This window comes from Branchiostoma lanceolatum, chromosome 1 (genome assembly GCF_035083965.1).
Source record: "Branchiostoma lanceolatum isolate klBraLanc5 chromosome 1, klBraLanc5.hap2, whole genome shotgun sequence".
Classification (NCBI taxonomy): domain Eukaryota; kingdom Metazoa; phylum Chordata; class Leptocardii; order Amphioxiformes; family Branchiostomatidae; genus Branchiostoma; species Branchiostoma lanceolatum.
Window position 1 is genome coordinate 40,977,348 of NC_089722.1, and position 18,705 is coordinate 40,996,052.

An 18,705-nucleotide genomic window follows, 5' to 3' on the forward strand; every position below is an offset into this window, starting at 1 on the left:
GGATATATCCTTCAGTCTACCAGCGAAAGGATATATCCTCCAGCTTACCAGGAAAAGGATATACCCTGTAGTCTACCAGGAAAAGGATATATCCTGTAGTCTTCCAAGAAAAGGATATCTCATCTTGTCTTCTAGGAAAAGGATATATCCTCTAGTGCAGGGAGAGGATATCCTCCAGTCTACCAGGAAAGGATATATCCTCCAGTCTACTAGGAAAAGGATATCTCCTTTAGTCTTCCAGTAAAAGGATATATCCTCTAGTCTTCCAGTAAAAGGATATCTCCTCTAGTCTTCCAGTAAAAGGATATATCCTGTAGTCTTCCAGTAAAAGGATATCTCCTCTAGTCTTACAGTAAAAGGATATCTCCTCTAGTCTTCCATTGAAAGGATATCTCCTCTAGTCTTACAGTAAAAGGATATCTCCTCTAGTCTTCCAGTAAAAGGATATATCCTGTAGTCTTCCAGTAAAAGGATATCTCCTCTAGTCTTACAGTAAAAGGATATCTCCTCTAGTCTTACAGTAAAAGGATATCTCCTCTAGTCTTACAGTAAAAGGATATCTCCTCTAGTCTCTCAGGGTATAAGTCATGGTATGAAGGATATATCCTCAAGGATGCTGAATGATCGAAACTTCTTTTGAGGACATATCCTTACTAAGTTGAAATTGTTTGAAATCAAGATACTTAAAATGCGAATAATAACTCAGAAAGGCTGGATTTTGATATGATAGATAGCTTAATTTTCTTGTTTTTACGTCAAAAAAAAGGGAATAAAATGGATTTTCCCTTATTATTTTGGAATCTGTTATAGATACAAATTGTATAGATTATACATACAGATACTAAGTTAGATAGATACTATCATATAGATGAAAAGACACGATATAATCATGATAGATAGATAGACGGATACATGTAGACTCCGATTTAACCAACAACCTCTGGTCAACCTATGATATGGTACTTATGTACAACATATGATACATAGGTTACGGACTGAATCCCTCGGCCAGGGACAGTGTCTACAACGAGGTTCTGACGTACCATAGAATGTTGGAGGCATACAAGTTCAGCTTTGGTCAAGGACTGGCGTTGGGAGATCCCAACTTCGTAAACGTTGAAGAGGTAAGAACTGCGTGTAGAAGAAATACATATTTTGGACACACCTATTGGCACATGGTTTTAGCTACAATGTATGCATCAAAGGTATTTAACATGTTAACCTGAGTCGCAATGACGAACCTGGATGAAATCTATGTCTACCCTGCCATACCCCCATCGACCAGAGAGTCTAGGGACTAAGTAGGTAGGTATGAGGTAAAAGGGGTTATTCTATAAAAGACTACAATTTTATGAATACAAAATCAATCGAAACCCAAATCAAAGTATCTATTTGCGAAGGGCATAAGGACGTACAAAAGGCGTTTTGGTTCGATCGATAACATTGCATATCCAGCACTACAATACACTAAATGATTTCCATTACAGTCGAGCAAATTTCTTTATTTTAAAGACATTTCTCATCGAATGTTGATCGTTTCCCCTTTTAGCTCACGAAGAGGATGGTATCGAAAGACTTCGCTGACGAACTCCGGGGTAAGATCGACGATGCCCGGACGTTCGACAGCTCTTACTACGGCATATCAGCCCCCAGTCCCGACATCAGGGGGACCTCTCATGTGTCCGTGCTGGGGCCGAACGGAGACGCAGTGTCGGTCACCAGTTCCATCGGACGTTTGTAAGTATTCAGCAGATTTACTCTTGTAATAACCCTCCCTCGGGCCTTTAGAAGCTTGAAAGTTCATTTGTGTTGTTGTTCTGTTGAAACTGTTGAAACAAGAGTAAACGGCGCTTTTCAACACGATGACAAAATGAAACTTATCCAAATTTTCCATTGAAGAGAACTAGAATCCTCGTCAAAAAATACTAGTACGTCGGAGTCTTACAACCATCAGCCATAGAGACCGGGGATGAACGTTTGGTAGCTTGATCTACTGCTCACTGAGTCACTTGTTTTCTGTATAAAGCGACGTCATAAAGCGTCGCAAACTACTGTGTAAAAGATGGGTCGGGATGTTTGTAGGAACAAGATATACACACTTAAGGCTATTTTTTTGTAAATTTTGTGTTTTTTGGTGTCTTTTATACCATACAATAAGAAAGTATGCACAAACCTACCCGGTCGGGAGACGATCTCAAATCTATTTTCAGCTTCGGTGCGAGATTCCGGTCTCCTTCTACTGGCATCATCCTCAACGACCACATGGACCTCTTTACGCTGCTGGGGGAGAACAAAACGCGAATCTATTCAAGAAGTCCAGGTATTCTTGATTTGCAACTTATGATCCACTCATCAAATAGCTTTAAGCAATGCTTGCAGCTATGTGTGCAAATGTTAGGTGTGGAATAATGTTAAGTCTAATATAACCAGCTGCTTCCACGCCGCGTGCCTGAGAAGCTGGTGTATACCTGTAATGTAGAAACAGGTGCAGATTCATAATTGATGAAAACAGCGGCCACAACCAGCAACAGCAGTAAGACAGATGACAATGAGCACAGAGCGTACTTCAAGATCATATTTTGGACAAAGCTACTGTTTCGGCGTGAAAGAGACAATCTCACTACTGTAGCACGGACAATCCAATTTAACTGTTTCTGCATGGTTACCCAGGCTATAACTGGCTTTGGGAATGCCTGGCTCTTGAATATTACGAATCAAGCCATGAAGGTACAGAATTGAAGTTTAAGCTTTAGGTACAAGGACAGTGGCTTGCCAAAAAAAATTCCGGTCATCAGTTCTCTGACTCACTCACATGGGACACGTGACTCTCCGGAAGAGTGACGTCAGAAGGGGGTCAAAGTTGCATGTAAATGATCAGTTCGAATAGCCAGTTCACGGTTCTAAATGCGCAGGCGCGAAGTCAACAGTGAAGGCCCCTAAATTGTTGACAGTTCTTGTTTAAAACCATGATCGATGCATATCCAGACGTGTTTTGTTTATGTCTCAAGGGCCTTCAACTTTTCATACTACCAACGATGCATCAGACGGCACATGAGCAGTTCAAATGATGACCCTACTTATCCAATAAGCCGATACGTAGATTCGAGTACGCATGCGCAGTATCAAAGGTGAAGGCCCCTGAGACGTAAGCAAAACACGTCTGGAAGTTGTTATGCGAATCGAGACAATGTCGAGACGAGAACTGTTTACAGGGCAGGGCCTTGACCTTTGACACTGCACATGCGTACTCAAATCTACGAATGCGCTTTTTCTTCCCAGGAGACACCGTGCAGCCGGGGAAGCGCAGCAGATCGTCGATGAGTCCGACAGTCGTTCTGGACAGCAGCGGTGACGTCAGACTGGTGATCGGAGCCTCGGGAGGAAGAAACATCATAACGGCGTTGGCAGATGTAACTATCATGTCACTGAAATAACTATCGACTAGCCTTTGTAATGCTACGGTCACAATTGCGCCGGTGCCCATAGGAGAATTTCCACTATTTTTTCCAGCAACCTAGCATGGAGCCTGGTAGAGGCTAGCATTGTTATGAAATGGAAAGCGAATGGCTAACATATGCCAATGCTCCTTCACACACACAGGTAATCGTCCACCACCTGCTGCTGGGAATGAACATCTCCAATGCTATAGAGAAGCCTCGTCTTCACATCGGTGTCATTGGAGGCGTGGCCAGCCTGGACCCTGAGAGACGGAGGCCGTTTAAGCCAGAGGTCGGTCCGGTATTCTTTCACGCGTTTTTAAAGAAACTATAATAACTGAATGAAAGTATAGCCATGTCAACATTAAAATAAATGTCAACTAAAAACTAGCTATAAATAGTTTTGCCGTACATCCCACAAATCACTAGAACGATGGAACAATGCAATGAAGTCGTCCCCAAAACCTTTCGCACCGGCCACCCTAAATTTATCGTTCTCACCCTCACCCAAAGCTGTGCTCCATTTCAATGTCGCTAGGTGGTGCTTTACCAGCTGGAGAGGAGGCACGGTGAAGCGACACCGGAGTGGCACCAGGCCATGGTGCAAGCTGTGACTCGGGAGAACTCGGCAATCTTCGCTCACTCCGACTCCAGGAAAGGTGGCTTCCCGGCGGGATTCTAGTGTCACTAGCCGTAAAGAACGTACATCTGTCTCCTAAGGCCTTGGAACATGTTTTTGTGTCTGTATTGTTGTTTATTGTCTATTTGTTTGCACAACATAAAATACATAATACATAATGCGATAAACAATAGATAAAGATAGGTGCATGAGGAGGAAAAAAGCGTATATAGCTTATACTAGGTCATCCTCCTCTATACTGATCAAAATTCATTATAATCGATAAATAATATAGCAAAGTAATACATAGAATATGATAACGGTAGATAAGAATAATCTAACAGTTGATGGTGTAAATTAAGATAAGAACTAAACATATGAGACCTACTGCAGGGGGCTAGGATGACTTATGAGCTTTCAGGGCATTTTTAAACGTCAGAGAAGAGGAGATTATATGTTTGTCTGAAAACTGTTCCATTTTGTGACACATATGTTTTACGGAAGACTGTGATAATGATGTTCGGGAGAGAACGGGACATAATTATGGAGTTGATTTATTTGCCTGGTATGATAGTTGTGCACAAGTAAAGTAGGGTTAATGAAATCATCAAATATATGGGGAGATTGTTGGAAAGGAAGTTGAATGTGAAGATACTAGTTTGTTATCTATTGATATCGTGGATATCTAGTTTTTTCAATTTTTGAAATAGAGGAGTCGTTTGTGAGCGAAAGGCAGAAGCAGTTGCTATCCTTGGGGGTGTAAAGTTGTACGGAAGGCGCATTCCCAAACAATGTTACAGTAATTTGACATCCATGTAATAAGGTACGCCAAAAATAGTTACTCAAGCAACTGGATAAAATCTTGAAACAGTCAGACATTTCAGACAGCATCCGCTATCTTTCGTCAGTGACTAAATACGAAAGGACTTACATGTACTATTCTATTGAACCATCTGAAATTATCTGTCTTTACTTCATTAACATATCTACTCAGAGGTTTTGTATAAAAACCTAGTTCTACCAGATCTGTCCTTAGCCACTGACGAAAGATAGAGGATGCTATCTGAAACGTCTGACTGTTTCAAAATTTTATCCAGTTGCTTGAGTAACTATTTTTGGCGGATGTTACAGTAATTCAAATACTGCATACATGTCTATTAAAGCAGAAACAGATCAAAATCCAACAGAAAAGTACATTCTATGTAGGCTCAGGTTAACGCCCCAAACCTTCCTTGACGACTGCCTCAGCAACGTTTTTTTTATGCAAAAGGTGACATTTTAAAAGAATAACTGCAAAAACATTCAAAATTTAGCACAAATATCATTACTACATACTGTATATATTACATGTTTATTAAAGCACAAACGGATCAAAGTCCAACAGAAAACTCCATTCTATGCAGGTTTTGTCAGGTTTACACCCCGAACCATCCTTGGCGACTGCCTTAGCAACGGATTGTATGCAAAAAATGACATTTTTCAACAAAAATAACGAAAACTTTCAAAATCTAACACATATATTGACCTTACGAAAGTTTCTGTGCTTTTGTTGTGTCAATAAAGATGTTCTTCTATATTGTAACTATATACCACATACATGTCTATTTAAGTACAGATAGATCAAAGTCCAAAAGAAAACTCAATTCTACGTAGGTTTTGTCAGGTTTGCACCCCAAACCATCCTTGGCGACTGTCTTAGCAACAGATTGTATGCAACAAGTAACATTTTTTCAACAAAAAAAATCAGGAAAACTCTCAAAATTTAACAGAAATATTGCTACTTACTACATACATATCTATCAGAGCAAACACCAATAAAAATCCGACATAAAACTCCATTCTATGTAGGTTTTGTCAGGTTTACTTCCCAAAACATCCTTGGAGACTGCCTTAGCAACAGATTGTACGCAAAAAGTGTTAATTTTCAAAAAAAAATCAGGAAAACTCTCAGAATTTAATACATATATTGCTACTACTTACTACATACATATCTATTAAAGCAAACACCAATAAAAATCCGACAGAAAAATCCATTCTGTGTAGGTTTTGTCAGGTTTATCCCCCTAACCATCTTTGTTGACTGCCCTGGCAGCTATTTGTATGCAAAAAGTGAATTTTTTCAACAAGAATAACGAAATCTCTCACAATATTGCTACTACATGTCTATTTAAGCACAAACCTATCAGAACCTATCAAGAGAAGAGTACATTCTATGTACTAGGTTTTGTCAGGTTTCTGTCCCAAACCTTCAATGGCGACTGCCTTATTAACAACGGCTTTATGCAAAATGTCACACTTTTAAACAAAAAATTACAAAAACTGTCCAAATCTAACACAGATGCTACCAACAAGTCTATCACAAACAGATTTTATTCCAGCCAGCCATTTTGACGGAACATCCCTTAGAACTACACCAAAAAGCGTCCTTAGCAACGGCCAAAGCAACGGTAATAATTCTTTTAAACACTCATATCTCATAACGGCAGAATTTTCGACTCAGAACCCAGGGGTCCCGGGTTCGAAACCCTGACGCCAGCGATCTTGTGCCCTTGGGAAAAAGGCACTTTAGACGACTTTCCTCACTTCACCCAAGTGTAGAAAACGGGTACATTATGTGGGTGGGTAACGACATGAGCAATAGCTGCCTGTGTCCTACGTGTATTGTACTGTTGCAATTCCAGTAAAATCCTTAAATTAGCGCTAGCAGGAGCGTGATACCACAATTTGAGAGAAAAGATCATCATTGGTGATGGAGAAGGACCCTATCTATAGGGCTGTCCACACAAAACCGGTATTTTTGTGTGGACCGGTCCAAAAAAACCGGTCAGGAAAAAATCAGTGGACCGGACTTTGGACCGATTAGAAAATTCACAGTACAAGACTACCAGCAGGCGGTCATATAATTAGATATAATAATGTTATTAGTCTAAGAACAAACAAAACAGCAGATTACCGGTACCCACCCCGGCTTCTCTCTACTAAAATATCAGGTCAAACCTTTTCTGGCGGGAATTGGCTCCCGTAGTTTTCTACATTGTATTTAAGTTGTACAGATGAAGTGTGTCAACATAAATGGGACCTGTGTGTGATCGGCCTGTATATATCACCTTTTCCATTGCAACAGAAATTGCACGAATATGTTGGAAAAGGATTGTACAACATTTTCGTCACTCAGATGTCGGATTGAAAATTTTATGTCCCTCGCCAGCGGTCGACCCCCAAAAGGCTGAGGTCGGCAGGTTTTTTCTAGGGTCGGTCGGGTAACCGGGAACACAGAAACATATTTGCTTTCACATTAGAAAAAATACCAAAACTAATGATTAATCCAACTCGATTATAACACTATATCGAAAACGAATGCTAGCCCTTATTGTATTGTATTAGTACTCAGGATGTTAAGTTTTATTCTATACTTCTACTTTGTGTTATGTTAACGAATTCTTGCCATACTTTGTACCATGTACAATTGTCGTGCAATAAAGTTCTTCTTCTTTGTCCAAGGCCTTAGAAGACAGATGTACGTTCTTTACGGCTAGTGACACTAGAATCCCGCCGGGAAGCCACCTTTCCTGGAGTCGGAGTGAGCGAAGATTGCCGAGTTTTCCCGAGCCACAGCTTGCACCATGGCCTGGTGCCACTCCGGCGTCACTTCACCGTGCATCTTCGCCAGCTGATGAAGCACCGCCTGGCGACATGGAAACAAAGCACAGCTTTGAGTGGGGGTCTACATGGGGGACCGAAAACGCTTATCGATAAATTCAGGAGAGCCGGCAACGCTTAACGGTAAATCCATTCATTGACGGTGAATTTATTAGAAGAACACAGTTTTCGACCTATGGGGATTTCATAGTTAAGGGCCGCAAGGTGACTAGCTTCGACGCGGTAAAAATTATAGTGCGGTGCACTTGAGAAATACGAAATACGAAAAACGAATATGTTTGAGTTTAGGCTACAATCTACAAATAACTATAAGACCAAAAAATCCTGTCGGCGTATCGGCTCCTCACGCCCACTTTGAAACAGCGCTCTGCGAGAGGTCACTGAACTGCAGACGACTGACCCTGAGAGGCGGTTGCACAAGATTGCGCATTTATACACAAAACGGAAAAGGCCCACTATCCAAATCCTACAGTATCCCGGGATGTCTGGCAAAACTAGGCTGCGAATACTGACACAACCAGATGTTCCGAAATCCGGCTATAGAAATATTTCGTCAATAACGCTTAACGATGAACTCATGATAACGGCAGACGTGATACGTATAATCAAAGCGAACAATAGACCGATCCCAAAGCCACGCCCCCTGTTCGATTTCGAACACCTCCGACAAAAACAGGGTTTGACGGACCGAACATGACCGCCGCGGCTAGGTTGTAAATAATGCCACTGACTTCGGTTTAGCTTTTGTGGCACTGAAACCCTTTCAGAGCGGGCCAAATAAGAATGCTATGTCTTCTTTATTGAAGATTGTATCCACCGGGTAGAGTTGTTTAAGGAGGGGGTAGATGTAGTTGCGGTGAGAGCGTAATGTTTTCGGTCAATGTTAAAGCGGTATGCGCCGCATAGCTTTCCCTTGTCGGTGGACATCAGCGCCCAGTTTCTGACAAGCAGCCGATGCACGTGTAAAACAGGGTTCGTATATCTGTGACAGGGTTCCCACTGTATTGACTGCATGCATAACAGCTGTATGGTATTTAGTAACTAAGAATTAAAATGCATCATTTTACTTCCCTGTTCACTTTCAAGTTAACCAGTTCCACACACCAGTAACTGAAGATCCGAAACTCTGCGCTAGCGGACTTTGTAATAGTCAGCATGTGGTACAAGCTTCCTCTCCTTGAGTGCCCGATCTATTTTCTTTTTAAATTCGTTTTTGTTCTGAGCATGCATTCAACCAATACAGTGGAAAACCTGTCCCAGATATACGTACCCTGCTTTACACGTGTCATTTCTGCCCGCCAACGCTGTTTTTGACGGAGGTGGGCTGAATAGAACAGAGGGTTCTATGGGTCTTCTATTCGTTCGATATGGTGTTCGACAGGATCGGTCTATTGCACTTTATGCATAATTTACTAACAAGATTTAACGCTGACATGGGGCGGACCGGACTCAAATATTATGAACTGGTAGCAAATTGAAATTGATGTAAATATGTATATATTATGTATTGTGATGTGTATGTGTTCCAATGTAATGTACATGCTATGTGACTCCACGAAGAGTAGTGAAATACACTTGTGTAATTCACTCATGGATGTCATTTTACCAATAAACCATTAACGATGGACTAAAATAGCCACGAAAAATAACATGCAAGCCCTTTTCCGTACCTGGCCATGAAACATATGCATTGTGTACTGTAACACAATTATGCAAGTGCGAGACTTATCAACCCTGTAGGAGTGACGTTTTTAGTCTCCTACCTTTTTTTTTTGGTCTTTGTCTATTTTCATGTTGACATGCATTTTATTGATCACTTGGCTATACTTTCATTCAGTTATCACACTTAGACTTTGTCCAGTATGCCGAAAAAAATTTTGCAAATTGGTCTAAAAGCACCAAATTTGGCACATATGTAGTTGTATGTGTTCTTAACAAATATAGATATGGAGGCATCTCAATTCCCGTCCAGAATAAATATTATTTTTACAGGATTTTTTGGCCATTTTTGTTTCCGCATACTGCAGAAACGCGAGAAATAATAAAGGACCGACCTTTGGCTTAAACGGCCTCCTGCTTTCGTAATCCAGCTTGGCCACACCTGTATCGACAGTCAGGTGGAGACGCGGCTTCTCTATAGCAGCGGAGATGTTCATGCTTAGCAGCAGGTGGTGGACAGTAGCCTGCGTGAAGTCACATCGGTAGCAAATTTAGTTTGTATTATCATCATCATCATCATCATCATCATCATCATCATCATCATCATCATCATCATCATCATCATCATCATCATCATCATCATCATCATCATCATCATCATCATCATCATCACCATTATTATCATTATCATTATTATTACTATTATTATTATTACTATTATTATTATTACCATTATTATTATTATTACTATAATCATCATCATTATCATCATCATTGTTATTATTATTTGCTTTTGGACAGACAAGACGACGTGGCACTGCACTCAAGTTTATATTATAACTTACATTAACAGTGTCATGTACCGAACAATAACCCATTTTTACACCTTGGTGCCTTTCCCAAGGGCACAACATCGGTGGCGTCAGGGGATTTGAACCCGGGACAGCTTGGTTCCTGGTTCATGTTACATGACCCCATACATCGGTATCGATGGGCCGATTTACTCACGAGTTTTTGATTCGACTTGGAGTCAACTCAGGGCTGTGCAAGGGGGATCATAGGCCACTCACGTGGCATTATCTAGTAGGAAAACTCCACTTGAGCAGCCCAAAGCTCCACACACACAGCCCCGGATCGACTCCAAAACTTGTGCGTAAATCGGATCATCGCTTTCTATTCCATAACGACGCAGATCAGATAAAGAAGAAACTGTTACAATCGCACCAGACAACGTTTTTCCTTATTGTGATTTTACGAATTAATCAAAGTGGTAATTGCATTGACAAGAATATTTAGTTACATCTGCCAACGCTGTCATGAGTTTATTTCCTCCCGATCCTCCGATCACCAGTCTGACGTCACCGCTGTCATCCAAAACAATTGTCGGGCTCATCACCGACCTGCTGCGTTTCCCCGGCTGCACGGTGTCTCCTGGGAAGCAGTGGAATAGCACCCCGACCAATCGAATCACGTGAATCGCATTGAAACTCAGATTCGTATCAGCCATTTCCCGACAAATCGATTTCTAACTTGCGTTAACGACTATATCTGGCCAAAAAAACTCGCCAGTGAGATGGTGGAAGGTGTCAGCTTCCAAAAGACGTTTTGAGATTTACAATTTTGGCACTTTGGAAGTAATTGAATCCGCCCGCGATTTAACGTTTAGAGAAAAGTAGTAGAAACTAGAAGTTAAATCGCGGGCGGATAGAAACACTTCCAAATTGCCAAAATTGTCAATCTGAAAACGTATTCTGGAAGCTGACACCTTCCACCATCTCACTGGCGAGTTTGTTTGGTCAGATATAGTCGTTAACGCAACTTAGAAAGCGATTTGTCGGGAAATGGCTGAAACGAATCTGTGTTTCAATGCGATTCACGTGATTCGATTGGTCGGGGTGAATAGGCTGATACACGGTTTCATCTGCGCATACGCAGTGTCATGCATCGTGGGTAAGATGTCAAAGTTGAAGGCCCATGAGACATGAAAGAATACCTCTGAACATGAATCAGGCATAGTCTGGAAACGAACTGATTAAGAATTAAGGGCTTTCATATTTGACCTCGCGCATGCGCAGTTCCAACTATTGAACTGAATAGAACTGAATAGAACTTCTAGGTATCACTTTTCCGGAAAGTCACGTGTCAGATATGTGAGTGGGTCAGAGTACCTGTAGAGCGCAAAAGGGGTGACCACACGTTTGTATGGAGAGCTGTAAATAAGGCTTAATTCTACACCTAAATGTCTTCATTCGTAATGCGTAAAATGCATTTCCAAAGCAAGTTACACTCTGGGTTAAGCCCTGTCACACGTGTGCGTATATACAAGTCCGCATGAGTTGCATATTAACATGTTTTTGGTTTAGGCTAAGTTTGCAGCCAAATCCTAGTCATTTCTTAGGATCGATCGCTAGGGCGAGTTCGATCACTAGGCTGAGTAGAAAACAACTTTTCCCGGAAACCCCACTTAAACAAAAAAAAAATGTTAATGCGCAACTTGAATATACGCACAAGTGTGACAGGGCCCTTACTCGAGGTAGGAGAGACTGTGCCCAGTACCAATCTTCATTATTCATTTTTTTTTACACCGCAAAACAATAGTTTGCTTCAAATGTATTCATCAAGAAGTGCGTTCTGCACGCATTGCCCTCTGTTGTATTGCTGTTGCTGCTTATTTTCATCAAATTATGAATGAGCATCTGTATCTACATAACCGGTATAACCATCCTTAAGAGTAACACACCAGCTTCACAGGCACAAGGCGCGGCAGCAGCTGTTTATATTTCACTGAACGACATGCCTATCCTTACCTGTACATCTAACTGCAAGCGTTGCTTGACGCTATCTATTGAGTGCGGTCATTAAGTTTCAAATTTGAAATACCTGGTCTACTTGAATGTCGTGTTTTGTTTTTCCTCGCCAGTGTGAAGAGTTCCATGTGGTTGTTGAGGATGATGCCAGTAGAAAGAGACCGGAATCTCGCACCGAAGCTGAAGACAAATTTGCACAGTGCTTTGGACTCATAGACAAGATAGCTACGAAGCATGATTATGCTAGGGTTACATTTCAAGTGTGCATGAAGTGTAATATACAAGACGACAAATCACACAAAACCGAAAGAAAACAGTTATGAGCTGTGTGTATATTTCTTGATATAATTTTTTATCTTTCATTCCCGCTCAGACGGGCCACCGGTACAGTAATTTTCTGCTTGATGCGAAATATACGGGACCCCTTTGTTCGACTGAACAGCACCTGCCTTTTTCTACGGTCACAATTGCGCCAGTGCCAGTAGGGGGTGTAGTCCCGTCCGGGCCACGAGGCCACAAATTTGTCCCGGTGGACTTTCGGGTACCGGGGGTACCCCCAGGTGCTCGCACGATTAGCTCACGGCGTCTATTTGTTATCCGGTGCCGCGTTAAATTTAAGTCCAAGTTAAAGTCAACGCGTGGCCCGGTCCGGCCGAAACATAGCCTGGCAGACGCAGTGTCACGCCAGAAAATGCACAAAAAAACTAGCCCGGAAACTACCTGGCGGGGCCCTTTTATATAATTCGGCCTTAAGCATCAGTCAAGGAATAAGCAATCTATCGCTTCTTCTAATAACGTCGTTTTATACAGAGAAACACGTGCCTCGGTGAATAGCAGATCAAATCTTTCAAGCTGGGGAGTGGAGGTGGGGGAGTGGAAACCGATGTAATGGGTGCTAGAAGCGTATTTTGGTCAGGCTAAATACTTACTAACGTCCGATGGAACTGGTGACCGACACGGCGTCTCCGTTAGGCCCCAGGACGGACACGTGAGAAGTCCCACTGATGTCCGGAATGGCCATAGTCGGACCGTAATAAGACCTAAACAGAAAACGCGGTCTAATCAGACCATGATTAGCCTCTTAAAAGTACTTACCTACATTTAAAATCTGAATAATTCTTCTCCGCCGGAAATGCACAAGGGTCTATTTGATAACCGTTCAAAGAATAAAGAGGGTTGTCGATTTCAAACTCATAAAACTTAGTAATCGAAGCCTACCTTGGCTTTGGCCCCACCTTCTCCTGTATCCATCCGCTCTGGGGGTTCAAGACCTAACAACTCAGATCTTTCCTTACGCAAATGAAATTGGTGAAAGGAACAAATCTTTAGCAAACTTGGAAAGCTTAATCCCTACAGATTTTCAATGACGTTAGGTAGTAACTATGACGTCAGCACACCTGTCGAATGTCCGGGTATCGTCGATCTTGTGACGGAGTTCGTCCGCGAAATCTTTCGACACCATCCTCTTCGTCAGCTAACAGGAAAATAAGTCGGTTAGAAACGTCTTCAAACTAATTTATCGACTGCAAGAAAATCATTTTTGCGTATTTTAGTGTTGGGTATTCAGTGTTATCGAACCAAATCGCCACTTATATGCCATTAGGCCCTGTGTAGATAGAACTTTCGAACTTTCAGTTGATTTTGTATTCATGAAAGTACGTGTGGTCATTTGGAAAATAACACCAATCGCTGCTATTGATTGCCAATATTAAAGTATGATGCATGCATTGTAGATTAAAACATGTGCCAATAACTGTGCCCAGAACATGTCTTTCATCTGCACGCAGTTCTTACCGCTTCAACGTTTACGAAGTTGGGATCTCCCAACGACAGGCCATGAGCGGAACTGAACTTTAAGGCCACAAACATCCTGTGGTACACCAGGACCTCGCTGTAGACACCGTCCCTGGCTGAGGGATTCAGGCCACAACCTAAGTATGATACGTTGTACATAAGTACCAGATTATAGTTTGACCAGAGCTTATTGGATTGGCATCTACATTTATCTACCGAAAATAATTTCATCAGGTTGGTTACCTGGTTGTGTAAAAAGAATCTCATATACCCTACATTTATCTATCTTATCTGTCTGTCTAGCTATCTGTCTATATTATCATCTTGATCACATCGTATCTATGTGAGTCTATAAATCTATTTCATATTTCTTTCTATCTGCGGCATCTACATGTATCTATTTATCTTCGTATCTGTGTATCTGCCTATCTATCTATTTACCTTTTATTCCTGTCTATCTATCCATCTATCTATCAGGCTATCTACCTGTTTATCTAAAGATGTTGTCTAGATAACAACAAACAAGTTAATATGATGAATATAGACGTGTGTTGTTAGAAACTGCGTGCGGTGTTCTTATCAGAAACAAGCTCACCAGCAAGTATATTAAGAGTAAGACTTAAGACTACTCCTGCTGAGGGAGGTGGTGACGTCAGCAGGATCAGTCCATCCGGAAGTGACGTTTTCAGGGGAATCGTAATTTCCGCCCGATAGTTTCGTAGGTCTTGATCAGTGATGATACCGCCTACAATGTCATGAACATATCGATGTCAGAAATAAAATAGTATCATACATACATATATGTATGGCACATATTAATGATGATAGACAAACAATGACTTACCGTTGTGCTGAATGTCCTTGACCAAATCCTCTGCAATCTCGCCTGTGTAGAAGGCGTCTGCACCACCATTGGCAACCGCTAGGAGCGTCTTGGCAAGTTGTGGTCTTCTGACAGTCCTGTTTTCCCGCAGCATGGCGCCGTACTCGTCACAGAATACGTCACTGCAACAAACGGAAGATCCACAAACAAAGCGTTACTAATAAAACTATGAGAAAAGAAGGGAACAAAGAAGAAAAGATTATAAGTTTTGTGAATTTGTCCCTGATTCTGTCTAATGCATTCTACCCATTGCGCCCAAAATGCAGAAGGCATGCACACATCAGGAAACTGAAAACAGGAAATGAGATAACGCTTTCTTGGACCGTATGGGAATTTTGACCTAACTTCTTTGATATTACCCGTGCAATGACAACCAGTGCTGAATTGCTGCAGGGTTTACAATCACATAATTCACAACAGATTTGCTCCACACTTGAATTGTCAGAAGGGTCTAGGCGGCAGCCACTAGTTGGCGCCAGCAGGTGACCTCAATACGACGTTCCCCAACCGAAGTCAGGGTAGAGTGAGGAAAGTCGTGTAAAGTGCATTTTCCCAAAGGCACAACATTGGGGCATATCGGGGTTTCGAACCCAGGACCTCTCGGGTCCCCTTCTGGGCAAAACACCCTACTGATTGCGCCACACAGTGTCCCCAACGTGAATAGCACGAGGAACCCGGGATGTGGGGAACCATTTTGACCCCCAATTGGACCCCCTCTTCCAGTCAGTCCGCTGCGAAATCATTTTCCTGTCACCTTGCTGTATTCCAAAAACATACAAGCCTACACACAGAGCAAAACAAAACCTCCCTAAACAGGTTTAAAAACTGGAACGCTACACCGGGTGAAATGTAAACTTACCAGAGGCCTTTTTTTTTATAAATTTTATTCGAACGTTCATAAGTACATAACATAACAACATACACATTTACAATTCCACAAATAAACACAGTTACATATTGTTGCAGGGGCCATTCCTACTGGCTTTTTTTTTCGCTAGTTACATATATCTTACCAGAGGCCGTACTTCCTATCCAAGATGTGGTCTTTCCTAACTCTCATGGCTATAGCGAGATGTTTCCCTATACAGATCCCCTCCTCAGCCAGTCGCACTGCCGGTTGGAACAGGTCTCTCCACGGCAGCTTCCCGTACCTCTGGTGGGCCTCCCACAACCCGCGGACCTGGCCTGGTACCGCAACTGATATCCCACCTAGGTAATATGTAACAGAAGATACAGGAGTGCCTGTGATCAATACAAATGTTACGAGTTTAACAGAAGTCATACGAATGTTCCGGAATTCATACGATCCACTATTAAAACCCTAAAGCTGCCAGTCCCGATTTTATCAGCGATACAGAAACATGCCTTGTGTGCTGGGCCCGGTTATAATCGGGATAGGGTATTCCCCAGAATTAAAAGAAAACAGGTTTGCGTGCGTGTAGCGCTCCAAGACCGGAATTTAGGGAAGTTAGGGCCGCCGGCTATTTCGCGGGTTTCGTGAGAGAGGTCAGGGGTCAAACATTTTATTTCTATTTTTACTTGACTAAAAAACGTGGCAGCTTAAGGGTTAAGAACCATACAAATTTTACGGAATTATTACGATCCATTGCTAAGTGACATTCCTTAAAAATCCGTATGAATACTTAAGCACTGATGATAATGTTGTGACTATACGTTTTGTGCCACGCCTCTGACATGAAATTATAATAAAGATCGTGTAGCATAATTCTTTCCCGATGGCTTATTGCAAGTTACAGGAAATAATGGACGAACAAACAATGAAAAACCGTTAGACAGATGACAAGCCTAAATGCTGACTTGTCGCCATCTTGTATTTGGTCAATGTAGGCCAGACAGTTCGAAGGCTGTAGTACTACCAATGATTACTAGTAGGCTCTTTAGTACCTACGAGTTGCAGAACTCCAATGTACAGACAAATACCTGATATAGAAAGTACTCCATTGCAACATTCACTCCTACAAATTGTGTCATCTACTTATGATAATTCCCAGACATGAGCGAAACTAAACTAAAATGTGATTCTGTTCGGATTTGCTATCAAATGCTTATTTCTAGTTCAAAGCACTTACGTCTCTGCTCATTTTGATATCGAAAAGAAGTCTACTGTTTCTTTGTTGAACCATCAAGAACTTAAGAGAGATACTTAGGATTTGTCCATGTTTCACGATTGCTTTAATTAACTTAAGTTAACTTTTTGTGACGTACCCATTTTAGCTAGGTCCGGGTTTTCTGCAAACATGTCTTCCGAGGATGCCAAAGGGGCAGTTTCACGCGCGTCGATGACTTGTGACGTGCCTGTATCTCTGTTGTATACGGTCATCAGAAACCCCCCGCCGAGCCCCAGAGATTGAGGATGCACGACACCCAGGCACAGGAGGGTAGCAATGGCGGCGTCCACAGCGGAACCTTTCACTAGAGTGTTTCTGAGACAAAAAGAATTCGAAGTAATTCATGTGATGAACAAGTTGATGAACAAGGTTTTGTGGAATTGTTTTGAAGTTTCTGCATGCAGTACGTTTTGGAAGGCAAACTCCTTGTTTATTTATTTATTTATTAATCTTTAGGGTGGTCCCTTCATTGCGGTATTTGTTTGCATGCACTTTTTTCGGATCAATTCTATGTATTGGTAGCACATCCTAACCCAGCATGTCTTATATTTTTGGAATGTAGTCTAGCATGTCATGATATGTGTCTGCGATGGTTGTTCACCCTACTGCCATAATGTGGTACTCGCCACAAGTATTGCTATCCTTAATTTGGTGCCTTGTAGGTTCCTGATATTGATCCTACATGCATTATGTAAGGAATTGTCAACATAACTGCAGGGCTAATGAATTTGCCGTAAATAAAACTAGCGAACTGAAGAACTCTTAACCAAGCTGGGAAAGCTTAGACCCTACCTGTTCTTTCTAACCTGTTCTTCCTACTACTTTTAACCCAAAATATCGATTTAGAAATATTTCAAAGGATGTTACACTGTAAGTAGGCTCTCGTGTTACTGTCATTTAGGGCCCTGTCATGCTCACTCAACTGTGACGTCAGACCTAATGTAACGTTACCTGCCAATCCGAGAACACTCTGCCGAGTCGGAGGCCACCGCGCCATGTCTATACTGTCCTCCCGCGGCGTCCCGTTCAGAAGGCCCGGCTCCATGGCACCTTCCCCCCACTTCTTCCGTTACGTGTGTTCGTCTGAGGTAAATTTGGACAACAAGGCCTATGAGACAAGCCACAGCGGCGAGACATACTAGGTGCTTCGCGACGACTTGCATGGCTGTTTCCCAGACGGATGACCCCTGAACTCTGACGCCCTTCTAAGCCATACACAATACCTGACCTCGGGCGGAATGTAAACCACACCCGTGACTTTTGGAATAGCGTGTAAAGAAAGTCAACACGGAGTGGTGGGCTTTGAACCTCCAACCTGGTGATCCATGAGAACCATTTCCGACCATTTCATTGCCATGGAGTTGAAAGAGTGACTAGTATATAGCTTGGCATTGATTTGACTTTATGCAACTTATTCACAAACTTTGTAACACGCTTTACGAAAATGGCTTCCTGTAAACTGAACTAGAAAGAACATTTATGAATTAAATCTATTATGGTAGAATAGTATGACTCATGAGGATGAACTTTACTAATTTACTACAGACTTAAATACCTATACTGATTGAACCGTTTTCCTGAAATACAGGGAAACATGATCTTAGAACGTCACCCGAAGATGTGAATGGAATCCCGGGGTAAGTATTCCTCTTCTTAATTTCTAAGAAACTGTGCATATAGTAAGTACATATTTACAGTGTTAACATGTTCTTATTTT

General features: G+C 41.8%; 2 protein-coding genes across 2 annotated transcripts in view; one reads left to right on the forward strand and one right to left on the reverse strand.

Moving 5' to 3' along the window:
- LOC136426646 (glutathione hydrolase 1 proenzyme-like) overlaps positions 1-4,119 on the forward strand; it is a 41,394-nt gene extending 37,275 nt beyond the window's left edge. The window contains exons 4-9 of the mRNA XM_066415367.1: positions 988-1,124; positions 1,550-1,737; positions 2,211-2,320; positions 3,280-3,410; positions 3,601-3,729; positions 3,976-4,119. Of these exons, the coding sequence (XP_066271464.1) occupies positions 988-1,124; positions 1,550-1,737; positions 2,211-2,320; positions 3,280-3,410; positions 3,601-3,729; positions 3,976-4,119 (839 nt within the window). The remainder of the gene's footprint in view (positions 1-987; positions 1,125-1,549; positions 1,738-2,210; positions 2,321-3,279; positions 3,411-3,600; positions 3,730-3,975) is intronic.
- Positions 4,120-7,597: 3,478 nt separating this feature from the next.
- On the reverse strand, positions 7,598-18,033 carry LOC136426655 (glutathione hydrolase 1 proenzyme-like). Its single transcript, XM_066415381.1, has 12 exons — positions 17,978-18,033; positions 17,086-17,303; positions 15,873-16,068; positions 14,821-14,981; positions 13,977-14,113; positions 13,580-13,656; positions 13,112-13,222; positions 12,229-12,362; positions 11,253-11,296; positions 10,676-10,900; positions 9,771-9,899; positions 7,598-7,741 (listed from the first exon to the last, which is right to left on the reverse strand). The coding sequence occupies exons 1-12, from the start codon at positions 18,031-18,033 to the stop codon at positions 7,598-7,600; spliced, it is 1,632 nt and encodes a 543-aa protein (XP_066271478.1).
- Between the last annotated feature and the right edge of the window lie 672 nt (positions 18,034-18,705).